Genomic DNA, 18,261 nt, shown 5'->3' with positions numbered 1-18,261 from the left:
CTGGTATTTTATCTTTCATATTTCTCAAATCCATCATATTCCTAGTCTATGTTTCAATCAATCGATCAACTTTACTCTGAGGCATAATATGCGGGGCAAAATTGCGTCCATGTGAATCCACTGCTCTAACCTCTCCCGCAGCCAGTCCTCGAGATACTAAATATGTGAGGTTTTTCGGAGCAGGCGTTTTGGGTCACGGCTGCCTCAGCGGACCGGCTGCACTGGCTGATTGTTTGGAGGTCACCTCTTTTGCCTCCAGTCTCTCAGCAGGGGCTTCCTTCAACTGCAATGGCGGTGCGCGGTGGCAAAGGTGCTAAGCAATGGGCTGCTGTCCCGGCTCCTTCTTTATCGACGATAACTGGCCAGCCTCCCCCACGGCTTGAGACAGCGACAGGGAGACGGACCAGTGGCACAGCGCGCTAAACATAAACAAAGCACGTCGTGATTTACACAAGTCCTATTGCATTGAAGACACAAACAGCACCCGTTCGATTGTCCGGCTGCTTAGAAAGTGAAAGCGCGCACGGCGCACTAAACGTAAACAAAGCAGGTCGTGATTTACACGAGTCCTATTGCATTGAAGACACAAAAAGACACGAACGAGAGTGAGGGGGTGGGGGGTGAGAAGTCACAGACTGAGGGAGGGGCCGAGAGGGGGCTAGGGGGAGACATGAAAGAAAATAGTGTTAGGAGTAAAGGGGCCAGTAGCCGTAGAAGGATACAAATGATGACTGAGGAGGGACTAACAAGCCTCAAACCAATCGGAAGGCATCATTTAAGACAAAAGCCAATGGGCAGAGAGTGGGCGGCGCTTCCACGAAGCTTCCACATTACAGTGTATACTGCATGCCTCACAAAACGATAGCAGCGCATTTGCGCTGCATCGCTAGGCGAGACCTAAAAGAAAATAGTGCTAGGAGTAAAGGGACCAGTAGCCGTGGAAGGATACAAATGATGACTGAGGAGGGACTAACAAGCCTCAAACCAATCGGAAGGCAGCATTTAAGACAAAAGCCAATGGGCAATACTTCTGCATACACCTTAGGAGAAAAATAGAATCAAAATATTTGAAACATCTCGGTGTAGGGTATAGTGTAAATCAAAGGTGTCCAATGGGGGGGTGTGGCTGGCAGCCAAGCATTGCGGTCGTCTTTTAGACGAGCTCCGGACCTGGGCCGATGTAATCCTGGAATGTACCCACTAGTCTCCGCAGGACAGCCACCAAAGTGCGGGAGTGAGCTGCGGTGACGAGCAGGTGGACTCGGTGCCGCCTGAGTGCTGGAGGAAGCGAGATTGGCAGAGATTGCATCCCCGGAGGCCTGATGGTGCAGTGGGCAGCGGGGTGTGGAAGGCCGAGATGGGATTTAAACCCGCGCCTGGAGTAAATACCTCACATCGCTGAGGCTGTAACGGGACTGCACGGCCTGAGAACTAGACTGCTTTGCTGCTGGAAGAACCTGCAGGGAGCTGAGGCGGCAGGCACCAAGAAAACGGAACTACGCGGGAGGTGTGACAGGTCAGCGGGGCCGGAGACTACGCGAGTTCGGAGATGCAGGGTGGCCTGCTTCCCTGTAGTTTGGTGAGGAGCTATGCAGCGAGTTTAGACACGGCGCCTTGCATGTGGCTTTTCTGTTGATGGGCCACGGACAAACAAGGTACTGTGATATACTGGATGGGTGCGAGTGCATGCTTCAGAGACCCGGAGATGGTGTGCTGGTATATCGAAGTCACTACATGAGAGCATATTGGGAAACGTTCCGAAAATGGCGGCGGCCGGCGACGTTGTGCAGCTGAAAGTGTGCCTGTGAGGCCACCAGGGGTTGAATTGCCTGTGCGCCCTCCCCAGAAGCGGAGGGGGAAGGCCATATAATCCGGTGGCGATTTGGTGGCAGTGATTTCGGGCGGAACGGGGCGACACCACGGGCCCCATCTATGCTGCTGCGGCGAGACTGGAAGTGTGAGGCATGCAGCGGCTCCTGGAAAGGCCGTGGGGCGTGAGGCTCCCTGGCTAACGTGGCCTGCTGCTTAGTCCTTGGCAACCACGGTGGACACGGTGTAAGGCTGCTGTGTTGGCACTCTGAGTGGTGTGGCGCAAGGATTGCTGCGATTGCTACCGCCATGTGCCATGTGGCAAAAAGCGGATGCATCGGGGCCTCCCGCCCGACTGAATGGCACCATTGCTACACGCAGGATACATGCGGGCATAGAGGCGACGAGCAAACAGTTGGACTGAGCAGCGCTGACCGGTGTTGGACCCATATGTGAGCCGCGGTGCTGTGGTGGGAGCATTGGGAGGAATGCTGCGGAGTGTATTGGTGACGCACGAGAAGCACGCTGAGACCCTGTGTCTATTGTATTCAGACTACCTGTTGCTGGATCGATTTGCAGGATGGAGCGTAAGGGAGTGAAGCAGCAGGACCAAGGCGGACAGGACTATGTCCCAGATATGGTAGATCCTGCAACTAAAAAGGCCGGACCTGAGTGCACTACATCGTCTGCAACACCTGCCCCTATGGATAAGTTGGATCTCATCCTACAGGAAGTGCGCGAATCCAGAAAGGCGATAGAACTACAAATGGGGCCTCTGTCTGCTGGCTTCGGCTTGCTCCGGGCGGACCACACTAAACTGGCGGACAAGGTGAAGGGAAATACCGCGACACTAGAGGACGTCGTCCCGAGACGAGCACAGGCTGAAACTAAGGTTGCACAGCTGCAAGAACAGGTAGCTACCCTGCTGGATAGAGTGAAAGATGCAGAAGGAAGAGCCCGGCATAATAACATCCAAGTCATTGGACTACCTGAAAAAAGTGAAGGGAACTACGCGACGACTTATATGGAACAGTGGTTCCGGGATCATATCACCAACGAAGGACTCTCCACACAATATTGTATAGAGCGAGCGCACAGGATACCTACTGGTCGCCCAAAACCTGGAGCTCCACCCAGACCTTTAATAGTGAAACTATTGAACTTTCGCGATAGAGACCTTCTCCTGCAAAAAGCCCGTGAATCATCTCCGATAAACTTTGAAAACACGAAAATCTCACTATACCCGATTACACAATGTTAGTTCAGAGACAACGTTCCTCCTCTCTGGCAGTTAAGAAAAAGCTTAGAGACTTAGATCTGAAATATGCCCTGCTCTTCCCGGCGCGGTTAAAAATCCATGACCAAAAATATTATTTCTTTGAAAGCCCAGGAGATGTGGACGACTGGCTGGAAGTGATGGAACTAACGAACGCCGCAACGACTAACTGTCAGATCTCGGCGAAGAGCAGGAACAGCTCTGTGGTCTCTGCTGGGTGAGGAGGACAAAGAATGAACCGGACTCCCGCGCGGCAGTATATCACAAAACAGCAGATGCAGCAGACTAAAACAAAGGCACTTATAGCTGTGGCCACTCTCACGCATACCTCAGCAGTGGCAGCTAAGTTCTCCTCGGAAGAAGAAGCAACGCACAAATCTGAATCTGAAGGCAGTGTGGCCCTGTTCCCATCTGCGACCCCGCAAGTCATCAAGGACTTATATGGCTGATTGCACCCGCACGTATTCATTATGTAACTGCAGAATGGTTTCCTGTAACATGTCCGCGGCACTGGCGGGTTTATTTGCAATATACATTATTAACTAGGGCCAGGTTCCGTAGTAAGCTTAACAGTATTGTTGTGTGGGAGTACCCCACATGTGGAGCGCTAGCGATGTCCCCCATACGGCAAAGGTGCTATGCATGACCACTGAGTTTTTCTTATTGTTTAAGTTAAGTTGCATCGTCCGGTATAATTGGACGACCAGACCGAGTATTGGGTTGTTAGGGGGGTGGGACGGTCTCACGGTACGGAAATGGATGGGTAGGCTATTACATTTGCGCGTCACATTAATTTTCCCACAGATACAAACACATTATAATCACAACGCAGGGTATCTACACCATGATAACATACGGGGCATGGGAACAGTGCAGAAGAGGCATAGGATACATGCGCAGCTACAACGCCGCAAAACACAAATAGTATATTTGCAAGAATCCCATATGATAGACAGTGAAGCGGCGAAGCTGCGCAAAAAATGGAGGGGACAAATCTTCTCCACTATTTGGGTAAGGCATGGGGTACCATTTCAAGCTATGGAACAAAGGGTGGACAAGCTGGGCAGATACATATATGTGAAAGGTACGCTAGATGGACAACCTGTAATACTGGGCACGATGTACACTCCGAATTTGGAAGAAGATAAGTATTGGGACGTGGTGAGCGGGGCGTTGGCAGGATGGGAATGACAGCCATGGATATTGGGGGGGGACTGCAATGCGGTGGTGGATGTGGCCCTAGTCAGATCACACCCGCCGCTGCATGGAGCAGGTGTGTTTAAGCAAGCTGAGGCACTGGATAAATGGGCAAATGGTTGGGAACTGTGTGATGTCTGGAGGATGAGACACCCCACGCCCGAGAATACTCTTATTACTCCGCAGTGCACGACCTGCATACTAGAATAGACAGAATATACTGCTCCACCAGAATAGCAATGCAAACACTCCACGCCACATACTTACCAAAAACCTTCTCAGACCATAACCCAATGGAGATTAGTATGGCTTGGGGGAGGGTGTCCACACCGGTCCCCACATGGCGGCTATGGCCACAGATGCTGGAAGACCCGGTATTCCGCAGTGACCTTTCCGGGACCATTGACCATTATTCTGCAGAAAACAGCAATACGGCAACTAGCAGGAGAATGGGATGCTTTTAAAGCTGTGATACGGGGAAAAGGGATAAGTACCAGTGTGGGTGTCAGACAGGAAATACATAAGGCATTAATAGAGGTAGAAGATAATATGGGCAGGCTAGAGCAGGAAGCAGTCACGCACGCGGACCGCAAGGGCCCACTACAGGAAGCAAGAATAAAACATGCAGAACTACTAGAGACGCTGCAGGTCATTGATTACCAAGCATACATGAAGAAAGCCCACGCTGAAGCGGATAGGTCTGGTGCATTGCTTGCCAAGTTGATCCGGGATGCTCCCCCTACAGTGGTTATACATGAGATTGCAACGATGGAAGGGTCTGAGGTTCACACCCAGGCAGATATTAATGCAGCCTTCCGCCACTATTACGCCACATTATACAGTGCCACAGATCACGACATGGAGTCCCAAACAGAGGCCTTCCTTTCTAACTTGACATACCCAAGGCTCACAGCTGCAGCTCAGAAAGACCTTACTGGACCCATTACCCAATCTGAGATCCGAATTGCTATGAAGGGACTTCTGCGAAATAAAACCCCTGGCATGGACGGGCTCCCAATAGAGTTCTATAGTACATATGCAGATTCCCTAGTGCCTCACCTGGAATTGTTATATAAAACTGCGTGGAAGGAGGGAGTTTTACCGCCCACAACAGCACAAGCGTTCGCTATATCACTTCCGAAAGCGGGTAGAGACCCTACAGATATGGCCAACTACCGGCTGTTGTCCCTACTAAACACGGAATATAAGATCTTAAGTAAAGCACTGGCTAACAGGTTATTGCCCTCCCTGTCTAGGTTAATTCACATTGATCAAACTGGGTTTTTACCGTCACGCAGCACATCATTGAATATCAGAAAATTGCACCATCTGATGTCGGAAGCCCCGAGCCGATACCCACATGTGGGCTGTCTCTCGCTTGACCTAAGACAAGCTTTTGATTCCATAAACTGGGAATATATGTTTCAGGCCCTGGGGAAATTTGGGATCCCGGAGGGATATATCGCTTGGCTATGTCTACTATATAAGGCCCCTGTAGCACGAGCCCGCACTGTAGCCACATCTCAGAAGAATATTCAATACATAAAGGGACTAGGCAGGGCTGCCCCCTGTCGCCTCTTATCTTTATACTGGCTTTGGAACCATTGGCCATAACACTGCGGAAAGAGTTCCCAAACCAGGGTATATTGCTGGGAAGCACACTGCACCTGTTTTCGGCATATGCAGACGACATTATTTTATACCTGCATGACCTCAACATGCCTCTAGCCGCAATATACTATACATTCCATCGCTTTGAAATTGTGTCTGGATTAGCCATCTACATAATGAAATCACATGCTTTCTTTTTTACAGACCATGCAGGAACTGCACATATAGATTTTGGGGACGCTCAACTAACGGTGGCCCCGGATACCTTTAAATACTTAGGTATACAAATTTACAGGACACATGCAGATATGCTTGATGGTAACCTACACAAAGCAATCCGGGCTTTGCGCTCCAGTATTGTGTTCTGGATGGCACTGCCACTATCTGTAATGGGGAGGACAGCCCTTTCCAAAAATGGTGGTCCTACCGAGACTTTTATATTACTTTACTAATTTACCATTACTCGTACCACACACCACATTTAAATTATTGAACACGATGCTCATTGACCTTATCTGGGGTAATGCCAGATGCCGTATAAGCCTGAAGGAACTGCAAGTAGGCACACGCATGGGCGGACTGGGCGTCCCAGACTTAACGAGCATACTATTATGCATGCCAATTGCGGTGGCTATCATACTGGACGGTGGGTCGCAACTTGCAGGAAATAGGGTTCACGGAGGCAGATATAGACAACGGTGCACTACATGCACTGCTGTTACCTGGCAGCAACACAATATGAACAATGGTTCCAAAGGGAAGCAATTATTTACAATTGAAAGAAATCAAACTTCACAAAACACAGCATTAGTAGATCAAAAAGATTAATCAATATTAGACAATGAATAATATTTTCAAAAAACACAATAGTTTATTTTTTAAGATTCATTTGAATATCAACTCATTTATCAATTCATTGGAATATGAACAAAAAAATGAAAAGAGGCTGTATATACAATAATATTTGTAAAGAAGCGACGCAGTGACAAAGTGAATAAGGTGACTAAGTGTAGTAGTGAAGGTGTAAATATTTACAATATATATACGTGATTATCAATAAAATACACAAACAGTTTTTGCAGAGATTCGCAAAAAAACGTCCTCAGCTTAATTATGGATAAAGAATAGACCTTGTAAGGCACATGTCCTAATTTTTTATGGTATATACAAGGAATTCCAATTGATACGGGACTGTAGAACCGTCAACGTTTCGACCCTATAGCAACCAGTCGTCGTACATAGTCATATCGGGTCTTCTTCAGGACACAGGAAGTGTATAACAGCCTACACAAGATAAATATATATAGATCAGTATCTAAGCTGTGTTAAAGGTTTTATGACAAGGAGAACAAAAGTTTCCCCATCAACTCACCTAAAATTCAGGTGATGATACAGATGTTCACCAAAATGCAGTTATTGCCACTCGATTTCAATCTGAAGGGACTACCTGGTGACATGTGTACACATTAGTACGCATATATTAAATGCAAAAGGTATTTAATTTACGGCATTGAGAACATAGAAAATTAATTACCAGAATCGTAGAGGATCTTGATTCGTCTTGGTCTAATTTTTAAGTCTTTTCGGTCTCTTTATACTCTGATTACCGGGACCTGTTGTGGATATAAACCCAAATGGGGATAATCCGAATAATATTCATATGACTAAGATTGGGTACCATTATAAGTTAATGAACCCCGTAATTGCTCACCTGACTTCAGGGTAGAGAATTTGCGTATAGTGCTGTGGACATCAGGACACAAGTTCAACTGTAAAAAGCATAAAGCAACCCAAATTTAGTGCCACAGGAGTTGCTTGGTCTGTTCAGACGTTAAAACTAGGTCATGTGTTCCAAAATGTAAGCGTGCCATGGTTACTTAAAATAACGATTTTAGATACAGTATCACCAATGTTTATCACAGTGGAGATTAACTCCCCAAGTGGCCAAGACTAGTCACGAGTCGATCTGTACGATACATACGTATACTCCCCAGATCGTAACGAGCAACTAAACATTCAGGCACCGGGTAGGCTAACGTCTAAACACTATAAACAAACTACACGATCCGACGTCATTTTTCTAGGAGATTATTCTACTAGCGATCAAAAAGTGTCCAGCAAGCCAAATTGGACGCTTCCTACCTGATGTCTTCCGAATTCATCTCTTAGTCAAAGGGAGTCCGTCTGTTGCATGTAGCCGGCCGAGAGCCGAGCGTGCAGCAGCTATATTGGAGCTGTCAACGGACATAGAAACAGGACTGATGTGGGCCAATTCGATTGGTCTCTCAAGGACAACCCAAATATTCGTGCGTATAAGGCAAATGTTTAAGCGCTTGATATCTTGCAAACAAACTAACATGCTTATAAAGTATTAAAAATTCTCAGCATCGCATAACTTTTCAGAGTATAATTTCGAAGTCTTTCCTTATTCGTGAAAGTTTCCATATATATTAATAGCGAAAGCCAGAGTGCCAGATTATTTTCAATGGTCTAAGCGCCAGGGACATAGGTGGTTCTATTAAACAGTGTGACAGAAGTGGACAGAAGTGTCAGCTCCGGCAATTCACATAAACCAGTTCAAGCATTGTTCTATACAGTGCATATACACAAACAATAATGTTTTGAAAAGGGATGTTTGTTTTGTATTAGAATTGAGTTTCATCTAGATAGTTTCATTAGATATGCTTTTTGGAAAAACCATATGTACAACGCGCATTTGAACAGACACAATGAACATGGCACGGAGCTATAAATAAGTAAGTGTTTCAGCTCAGGCGGTTCACATGGGCCAGTTGGTACATTGCTTTACACAGTGTGTATACACAAACCATAGGTTTACATCTTATATATACCATGTGTTCGTCGCGCATTAGACAGACACAGTTACCTGGCAGCAGACCCCCGAGAGACTCCCCCCCCCCCACTGCTATTCACGGCGCTTAAATGTTGGAAGGCGGTGCTGCATTACATGCAAACGACCCAGGCATATGCAGGTAACATTCCTTTGTTGGGTATCCCCCTAGCGGGAGGCAGACTCACGATGCGCAAATTGATTCCCTGGTCAGATGCAGTGGTTAGCACAATGTCTGATTTATTTGGGGACGGGCTACTACTCGATCACAACACCTTTATTAATGAAACTGGGGCCCCGGCACATTTATATCTATTACACGCTGCACTGATACAATACGTAAAAACACACTGGGCCCCGCAAAGGCAGGAGCCCTCTACCAATGACCTGGTTAAAATGGTACATTATATGGGAAGGGGCAGGCACCTTATTAGGTGGCTTTATACAGGCATCAGCTCGCATACTGCGGCCACTCTGGATACGCTGAGAACTGCATGGGCGGGAGATATAGATAGGGACTTCACAGATAAGGAATGGACAAAGGTACTAGAACACCCAAGGAAGTCATCGAGGAACATGAAATTCAAATTTATACGGACTTTGGTATTATAGGGCTTACCTTACTCCACACAAGCTAGACAGAATCTAAAACTACGGAAATACTGGGATATCATCAGGTATAGAACAGGAGAAGCGGTAAACCGTGAAGTGCAGGACACGGTGGAGGAGTGCATTCTAGGGTTGCATAAACAAACGTCCAAGTATAAAGTGCAATACCGTTTTGTAGATCTAGCACTTATATTAGCTATACGAAACATTACTATGAGATGGAAGTCGCGGAAACCCCCGAATGTATTGACTTGGTACACGGAATTACTGCGCTGGGGTACTGCAGAAAGCACCGCATTACGTAGAGAAGAACTCAAAGGCTTACGAAAAATACCAATAGCACTGGAGTGGGACATGCTGCTAGAAGCCATAAAGTCCATAGATGAAGTTTAAGTCCCGGTATGAGACATATAACTGAATATGCAGAAGAATAACCATACCCTGTTAACGACGCATGCACAGGGTGAATTCAGATATGTATACGTGACTATGTAACAAGCCTAGACCGAATGTTACGCATACAAGAGGAAAAAGAAGTACACGTAAGACCGGGGAGGGACGGGAGGGGGTAGTTGGGGGACAGTTTGCGGTAATAATATGTTGGAATATGACCATCAACAGTGATCAATATTTTGTAGTTCATTTGTGGACTGTTAAATTGCTGTATAAAAGTATTATGTGCACTTGGGACGCAGCAGGAAAATGCTGTAGACATATGTATCCTTAATAAGATATTTAAGATGGTACAAGATGTAACATGTTGTTACGATGCAAAAATTAAAAAACCAATAAAGTATGTTTCAAAAAAAAGAATCAAGGGTGTCCAATGTTTGTGTACGAGTCCCAATTGCATACCTGATTTTCTACTTATCTGCCATGAGTCTATATGGGAATTAGTTATGTAGTGAAATGTTATTCTGAAAATCTTGAATGGACCTTATCCTTGTGGACCACTCCTTGACTTCTTTTGTATAAGTCACCTGGGTGTTGACCAATGGCCAGGGCACAGCTTTTGAGACAGGTAATGAGGTATCAGTGTATTATGCATCCTACATATGTGGAATCTGAACTAACTGATTTTGCTTGACTCTTAACTTTGCAGGATGCCAGGATGTGGCTCAGGAGTTTAAGATCAGGATTGAGGACTTCCGGCCATACATTCCACTTTTCCAGGGCCTACGTAATCCAGGAATGAGGAACCGCCACTGGGAATTGCTTTCCGAGGAAATCCATATTAATGTCAAACCCAAGGCCAGTTTAACTTTTACACGCTGTCTAGAGATGAACCTGCAAGACCATATTGAGAGTATAGCAAAAGTCGCTGAAATTGCTGGCAAGGAATTCTCCATAGAACAGGTAATTTTTTAGCTCTTTTGAAAAAGTGGGAGATTTTGATCTAATGATAAAAATGGATAATGAAAAAGAAAGAGGTTATGGAAGATAAAGTAGTTATTTAACCTTCTCTTGAGTCTAGGCTTTTTTTGTTCAGTCCTTTGACTCCTGGCATATGTTCAACATTGCTAGCATAGCCAATGCAGAGACTTTGTCACATTGTTTCCCTCCTTGACCCAATAAATGGCTTAAAATGGACAGTTATAAATAGGGTCTTTTTGTGAATGTATTGAAAAGAGATGTTCCATTGAGGAAGTAGCTTGGATGGAGTACATAGTTCTCCAGCTTACTAACATATGCCTTAAAACATTTAAGTCCATATAATTTGGGAAGTTGCTCTTTCAACCAGTTATTGAAAGGGTAGCAAGATGCACTCATGATTCAGATGTCAGATTCGTTCACTTAATGCTGAGCGAAAAAGTTCTTTGCTTGAGCTTTATTCAGTTTTGACAAATGACATGAGAAGAAACTGATATGTTTTGATTTGAAAGCAACAACCTATACAACAGCACTTCAGCTGCATGTTCAAACTGTTTTCTTTTGGTCTTGAGCAGATTATTGCTCTGAGAAAAATGCCTTAACCTGGTTATCTGCTTATGCAACAGAATGGATAAATTTCATACGTGCAATTCATCACCAAAGGGTCAACTGCATGGATACTTCTATGGAGGATCCGCAGGTAAAGTTATTTTACTGTCTCCTTTTGGAACCTAAGGAGAATATCCTAGAGCCTTAAATCAAGTTTGATAGGTTTCTTAAGTAAGGGGATCCTCCTATTTTCTGGTGAGTTTAATTGCCAGGTCTTTGGCATTGGCATCACTGGAAACCTAAGTGTCAGAAGTATTTTTTACCTGACATTTAAGAGGGGGGGCTAAATAGGCCTTGACGTTAACAGTTTGCAGAGCTGTTCACCACCTTTTATTTCGGCCACCTTTGGATATCGTGAATCATACTTAACCTTCAGTATCAACCACCCACAACCCCAAACATCCTCAAGTCAAGAGTTTCACTCAAACTCATACTGAACTCAAAATTGAATTCCTCAGTTGCAAGTATGCCAGGTTTGGCTTCTTTTGTCGCAGCATGATTACATACAAGGCTAGGCATGAGGAGGAAAGAGGTTTTCCAAAGCATTTGCATGATTTAATCACATTTCTTACATCCATAGCAATTATGCTAGATGTTGTGCCTCTTCCCAGCTGAAACATAACTCTCTACCACACTAGCTGCCCCACTAGCTACTCATTATTTTCAAATACTAAGAATATGTACCCCTTCACACATCGCCTCAGTCCAGGATACAGCTCAGCTAATACATGCTGTATTACTGTTAGTAATGTGCAAATGCATTAAACACTGCCTCTGAGATAAGCCTGACTGCTCGTGCCAAGCTACCTAGGGGGTGAGCAGGGGTTATTTTAAAAGTGTATCCCCCTTATACATTTTCTCTTCCAAAGGGAGTGGAGATGGGCCTTCAGATTGCCCAACCTTATTCTTGGACTCAAAGACAACCTCCCATAGGTGAGTTTATCATGAGCATAAGCATCCTTCTTGAATTGTGTCACTTGACCATCTTTTTTGAAGACTCAATTGAACATGTAGTGATGAAGCTAAATTGTCTTCCTACTACATATACAAACATTACCATAGATGTCTGACGTCTGATACTCTGAATTGATTTTTCATTATGAAAATACTGATCAAACCCATTACTGCACCTCTGTTTTTGGCCTCCACCTTTTAAAAAAGAAATATATCACGTTTTGGACAATATAAAATTTTTCTTGGGCATAAGGAAGTTCTGAATTTCCATGTACTCTAAATGATCGCAACTCAACTTGTGGACAATTCCATATTGTATGTTTTTTTTTTTAAATCCTTGAGGTTTAAACATTTGTCCCACGTGTGGGATCTACAATTCCCAATGACCCTGAATATAACCTTCTCTATTGGACAGCTTCTCACACACGCCACGTGACTAAGAAAATTACGTCTCCCAGTAGCGCCACGCATTCGTCATTCGGGGTGCACAAGTGTCAACGACCCTCTGATTAAAAGACGCTCAGCTGTGAACCTTGCTATCTGCTCCCCTGACAACTGCTTGTAGCAGAACAGAAGACTGACAGATATAAGGATTTCTCACTCTTTCGAGATCTAACAAGGTCTTGTCCCATATTAGAACTATTTTAAGAACATTTCCTTGTTCCAAACAATGACATTCTTGCATGGATATCCCAGGATGCACACGTCAACTTAATAAATTGATTGTCTGCTTCTGTTTCATTCAGAGGCTGTTTTCTGAATTTCCGTCCAATATATTACTTATTTTGTGTTATTTTCCAATATGTCCAGATTAATAATGATTATGTGTGTCTCATTATGACTTTGTGCATCTCTTCATGAACTCTTTAGCCCTGTTTGTGTCTGTCAGCAAAGGCTGGGGTTGAGGCTTGACACTTGACATATTGCGGAATGCGCATTATCATTGTATTGTTGATACACTATTTTCACCCATAGGGATTGGTGGATCACATCATGCATGACTATTACACACATTTGTTGCATACTGAGCACGTAAACACTGCCTGTGAATCAATTATGTTTGAATACACTCTACCTATAATTGTGAGATATCATTTTCTGTCTCTGATCTACAACTCCTTCACAGGTGATAATGACGGTGGACGTACACCATACAACCATGGGCCATTGTCTGTGACATCATAAATTAAGTATAGACATCAAAAATTAAGTATAGAATGTATCTTTTTCTGTTCATATTAGCATAGTGACTACCTATAGATTGGTCCTGTTGAAAGTGCGGAACCTCCTGATAGGGTCATGAGATGGGCAGCAACATAGTGACCCTCTTTTTTTTAATGGAATTGTTGGTATTCCCTCCCCTCTGAATTTTAATCTGCCCTGTGAGCACCCCTAATAAATGTACTTAATAGTCCACCATGAGGTAGTTTTAACTTTATCTTCACATTCATCTTGCACTCCGCACACCTTACCCACACCTTAGTCTGAAAGGGACCTCACCTCTACAAAAAACGCCCGAAGAGCTCCTCCCTTCTCCATTTTTCTTTGAGAAGCGCGTTGTAGCTCACACCATACAGCTTGGATTCCTGGTGTGAGGAGGGATCCAATGATGACGCATGCCACCTAAGGGTGGATAAGGGTCTTTATCCTGAACATAATTGTTTATTACTTTGTTGTGTAAAGGAGATGATTTAGCCTTAGAACGTTTGTGGTATTTCCTAGTCATGCATCAGTACCTTTGTTTGCTCTTTGTAGGCATTATTAGATCAATTTTACTAATATGCAGGCAGTCACAATTGCAGTTAATTTGCTTGATTTAAATGGTGCTACAGGTGCAGTGGCAGGATAAGTGGAAAACATATATTAAGAAGTACCACTAGTTAAACGCAAGATTTGAGACAATCGGATCTTGGTCAGGCAGTGCTTTAGAAATGGGTATATAGGTAAGGAGAATATATAATTATGACTGGCAGAAGACCGCAAAAGGTTTTGTAGACTAGTGTGGTAAGAATTTTCCAACAAATGTCTCAGTCGTAGTTCAGCACACTGAACTTTTAGTTCAATATGTCATTAGTGATCTCTGGAAAACTAGATTGTTTGTAAGCCTGGGCGGAGTGACAAAAAAATTCCGCCAAGCTACGTGGAGTTCCGCGAAATATGGGATGGGTTTCCGCGCGCCATTCCGACTGATTTTTTGTTCCGGGTGTTTGTCCTACACTGTAAAATCAGCGTGAAAAGCATCTCACACAGTACAAGGGGGTGCTGCTTCTTTCTGCCGCTCGAGTAGAAGTTCTACTCGAACGGCAGCTTCCTCAAAGAGAGCGGAAGGTTTCTCAACGTGAGTAGTAGCGACCATCCACAACTGCTTGAGAAATCTCACTGGGAAGTGGTCTAGCGTTGGATTTTCCTCACATGCGTATGCCAACTTACCGTTAGTGAGTGAGGAAAAAACTCGACTACGTGGAGCGGAATTTTTCAGAACCCCGAGAGCTCCATGGAGCGCCGAGTGTGAAAAAAACTCCACGAACAGAGCGGAGTTCACCACCCAGGCTTAATTGTTTATCTGGAAAATGCAGCCTCTCCACTATTGAAGAAAAAGTGGTGATATGGAATACAATTTTAGTGGTGTTTATTGTATTATTCTGCCCAAAAGACAGCCTCAAGTAGGGTCACCTGCCAAACTCTAAGACGTGGTAATCCTCCAGACGTGGTTACTAGGTCACTGCAACTGTCAAGGGTTTATGGAACTTAGTAGATATAGGCTGTTCTGGTGACTCCCATTGACTGCTTATAGTGAATGTGATTTTCTCACACGGCCACACCAAAAAGCTGCAGCAACAATGTCCCTTTCTAGAACTGTACTTACTGCTGAATAGATGTAGGCATATCTAATCCTCATTCCTGCCTAACTATCTGCCCATTCAGTCCTGCAGCTATGCAACAGTAAGGCCAGGGATTTGAGAATGCCAAAAACAGGGATATTGCTTTTGCAGAGCCCAGATGCAAAAGGTTACTTTTCAATACCAATCACAATAATCGAGAAATTCTGAAACCGTCCCCAGCACTAGGTTTCTAATGCCTTGTCTGAAGTGAGGAAAGGAAAAGCAATTGTTCAGATTAGTTTCACACGTCTTATTTGTTCTTTAGCTTCACATATCACACAGGGTAGAAATATGGGAGACATTTAAAATGACCTACCCTTTACAATAATTTAAAACAGAAGTACATACTTTTTTGTGTTTTATTTATGATCTCTGTATACATACAAAATTACCACCACTTCCAATGTCATGCCCTCCGCTAGCATTTGAAAGGTCATCAATCATATCTCCTTTTGCTTTGGGTTTTAAAAAGATGCCAGAACCATGCGTCACGTTGATCATTATATTGGTTCTTATAATAATGAACATTCTAAAAGACTACAGTTAAATAGAAGTATCTGTTTCATTGCAGTCCTCCTGCCGATTCCAGAGCTCAGTTAAATTGATTTGATTTCTTAAACACAGCAATAATTCCTTTAAGTTTCAAAATATCAAGTCCTACCCTTTCATGTGTCTTTAACCAGCAGCTATTACTCTGGGGATACATGCATTAGGTGGGACAAAAGAGCTTTGGCCTTGATATATAATTCTATCTAGTGAGTTTCATCAGTGGTTGATCATTTATGAACTAGTTGACTCCTGTGTACAGGAATTATTATTTTTTTGTTTCACAGGCTTTAGATAAAATGGAGAAGGAGTGGGAGTCGGTCCTTTTCAATGTGCTGCCATACAAAGAGACAGGAACCTTCATCTTGAAGAGCCCAGATGAAGCTTCACAGTTACTGGATGACCATATTGTGATGACCCAGAGTATGTCCTTTTCCCCATTTAAGAAACCTTTTGAAGCACGGATCAGTACCTGGGAGGGCAAACTCCGAATGACACAGGTAAAGAAATGAGAAATTACACCCACAAAAATCTGTCTAGACTGGTTGTTATCAGGCTTCTTTGCATGAACTGGTGAGCACCTTTAGGGTATCTCAGACTCTGCTTTTCCCCTGCAAAAGGCATTTACTGCACACCGTTTTTACTCCTCAACCAGAAATGGACTATTTTCAGACATTTCTTCTTACTCCTTCCATGCTTAGGACGTTCTCGAGGAGTGGCTGACATGCCAGAGATCCTGGCTATACTTAGAGCCCATTTTCAGTTCTGAGGACATCAATAGACAGCTACCCGTAGAGAGCAAACGCTATCAGACTATGGAGAGGACCTGGAGAAAAATAATGAAGAGTGCCGTTGAAAACAATCAGGTATGTGCATCTGACATGTCTTCATTTCTGCATGTGTAATTTGTACATGTTTCTTTCTGTTTGTATTGTGATTCTATCTAATTCTCACACCTTTTTCCTATATTGTGGATCCATTGATTGGTAATGTTATCAGTCTTAAAACCACTTTTCTCTGTTGTAACCGCAGCATTAGACGATGTTGTCTCTGTAATAAAAGTATACAATGGTGCACTTTGTGGTTATAACTGGTTCAATAATTCGAAATAAAATCTGAGACAGCGCATCTTTAGGTGTTGGTTAGCAACTTGAATCTTGGTGACGGGTACTAGGTTTTTTATCATATGACCTTCACTGTCTTTCATTAACATTAAAACGTTCCTTCTAAACGGCTAGTCCAGCATGCCCTTTTAAGACGAAAGACCTCTTTAGGTTGCTCAGCTGAAACATTAAAGATACAGTTGTCAGGTAAGGGAGAGCAGACTCCTTCTGTTCTCTTCCTCTCTTGAGATTTCCAACCAGACACCCTTCAGAGTCCCTCAGTTGTGGCTTCCTTTACCTTGATTCATAACAGTTTCTTGTTCCAAGTTCATGTTGAAATGCTTGGAAATGGAGCAGTTGTCATTGAAAGAACCGCTTTATATCTCTTGACATTCAAACACTACTCAATACTGATATGATATTACTAATTGAACAGCTATTGAATGACAATTTTGACAATTCTACAAACGGAGAACACATCCAGCATCACCCTTGATCTACGATTTCACCACATCCTTCCGTAATGCCTTCAATGGCCTTTGGACATGGAAAAGTAGGAGGATCTGGGATTTGAACTCCTTATCCCACAGGTGTCCTATAGTTAAGGGCATCTGAGCTAGAGGGCGACTCACTGAAGTTACTCCCCTGTTAGGGACTGTTGCGGCCTGTAACCAGAACTACTTTTCTTGCAATGGCAAGTCCCACCACTCCCAGCAAGAGTGCATAAGACCTATGATCTTCAAGTCCTAAAAGAAAAAGATTCTTATGTCTCACTGAGCTACCCCAAAAGTTACTGGTAAAGTAGATCCTTTGTTAACAATGAGCATGCCTGTGTTACACCTGTTTGTTCACTAGTAGTTCCTCTTTTGTGTTTTCCAATGGACATTTATCTGGCTATCTCTAAACAGTGCATGCCATGTGCTGCTTCACTACCATTCCTGGATACTGTATATGACATTTATCCTGGCTGCCTGGAACCAGTACTTGCCACAGATGTCGCCTGTATTCCCTCTAGTTGGACCCTAGCAAGCAAAGTTTGAAATCTGCCTGGCACTGACAACTCTCAATGACAAAGAGTGAATGCAACTTACAAGCTGGGTATCAGACTTTTTTCTCAATTGCCCTTTTGCCTTGAGTTCTGCCCTTTCACCACTAATTCCCCCACTGTCTCTTCATTTCACCTGACACATTTCACCCGCTGCCACTACTAGTCTCACCCAGGCAACTACTGTATCTATCAAATAATTACATACTTCCTGGGTTAAACTGCAGATATCTACTATGGTGTCTGTGTCACACTTGATGAAGCCCCTCCAGCTAGCTGATCACTTCAATGGGCTAAGGATTCTGTACTCCTTTATTTGCTGTGTGGTGTTTCAGTATTGTTTGACACTGCTGGGTGTTATGATTTTGACTCTCTTGAGTTGACTCAACATTGTACTT

General features: G+C 43.9%; 1 protein-coding gene across 1 annotated transcript in view; it reads left to right on the top strand.

Moving 5' to 3' along the window:
* DNAH1 (dynein axonemal heavy chain 1) overlaps positions 1-18,261 on the top strand; it is a 1,256,292-nt gene that overhangs the window by 475,259 nt on the left and 762,772 nt on the right. The window contains exons 20-22 of the mRNA XM_085624793.1: positions 10,456-10,709; positions 16,003-16,215; positions 16,417-16,581. Of these exons, the coding sequence (XP_085480919.1) occupies positions 10,456-10,709; positions 16,003-16,215; positions 16,417-16,581 (632 nt within the window). The remainder of the gene's footprint in view (positions 1-10,455; positions 10,710-16,002; positions 16,216-16,416; positions 16,582-18,261) is intronic.

The sequence above is a fragment of the Triturus cristatus genome, chromosome 9 (assembly GCF_964204655.1).
Source record: "Triturus cristatus chromosome 9, aTriCri1.1, whole genome shotgun sequence".
Lineage (NCBI taxonomy): Eukaryota > Metazoa > Chordata > Amphibia > Caudata > Salamandridae > Triturus > Triturus cristatus.
This window is presented reverse-complemented; position numbering and strand designations above follow the sequence as displayed.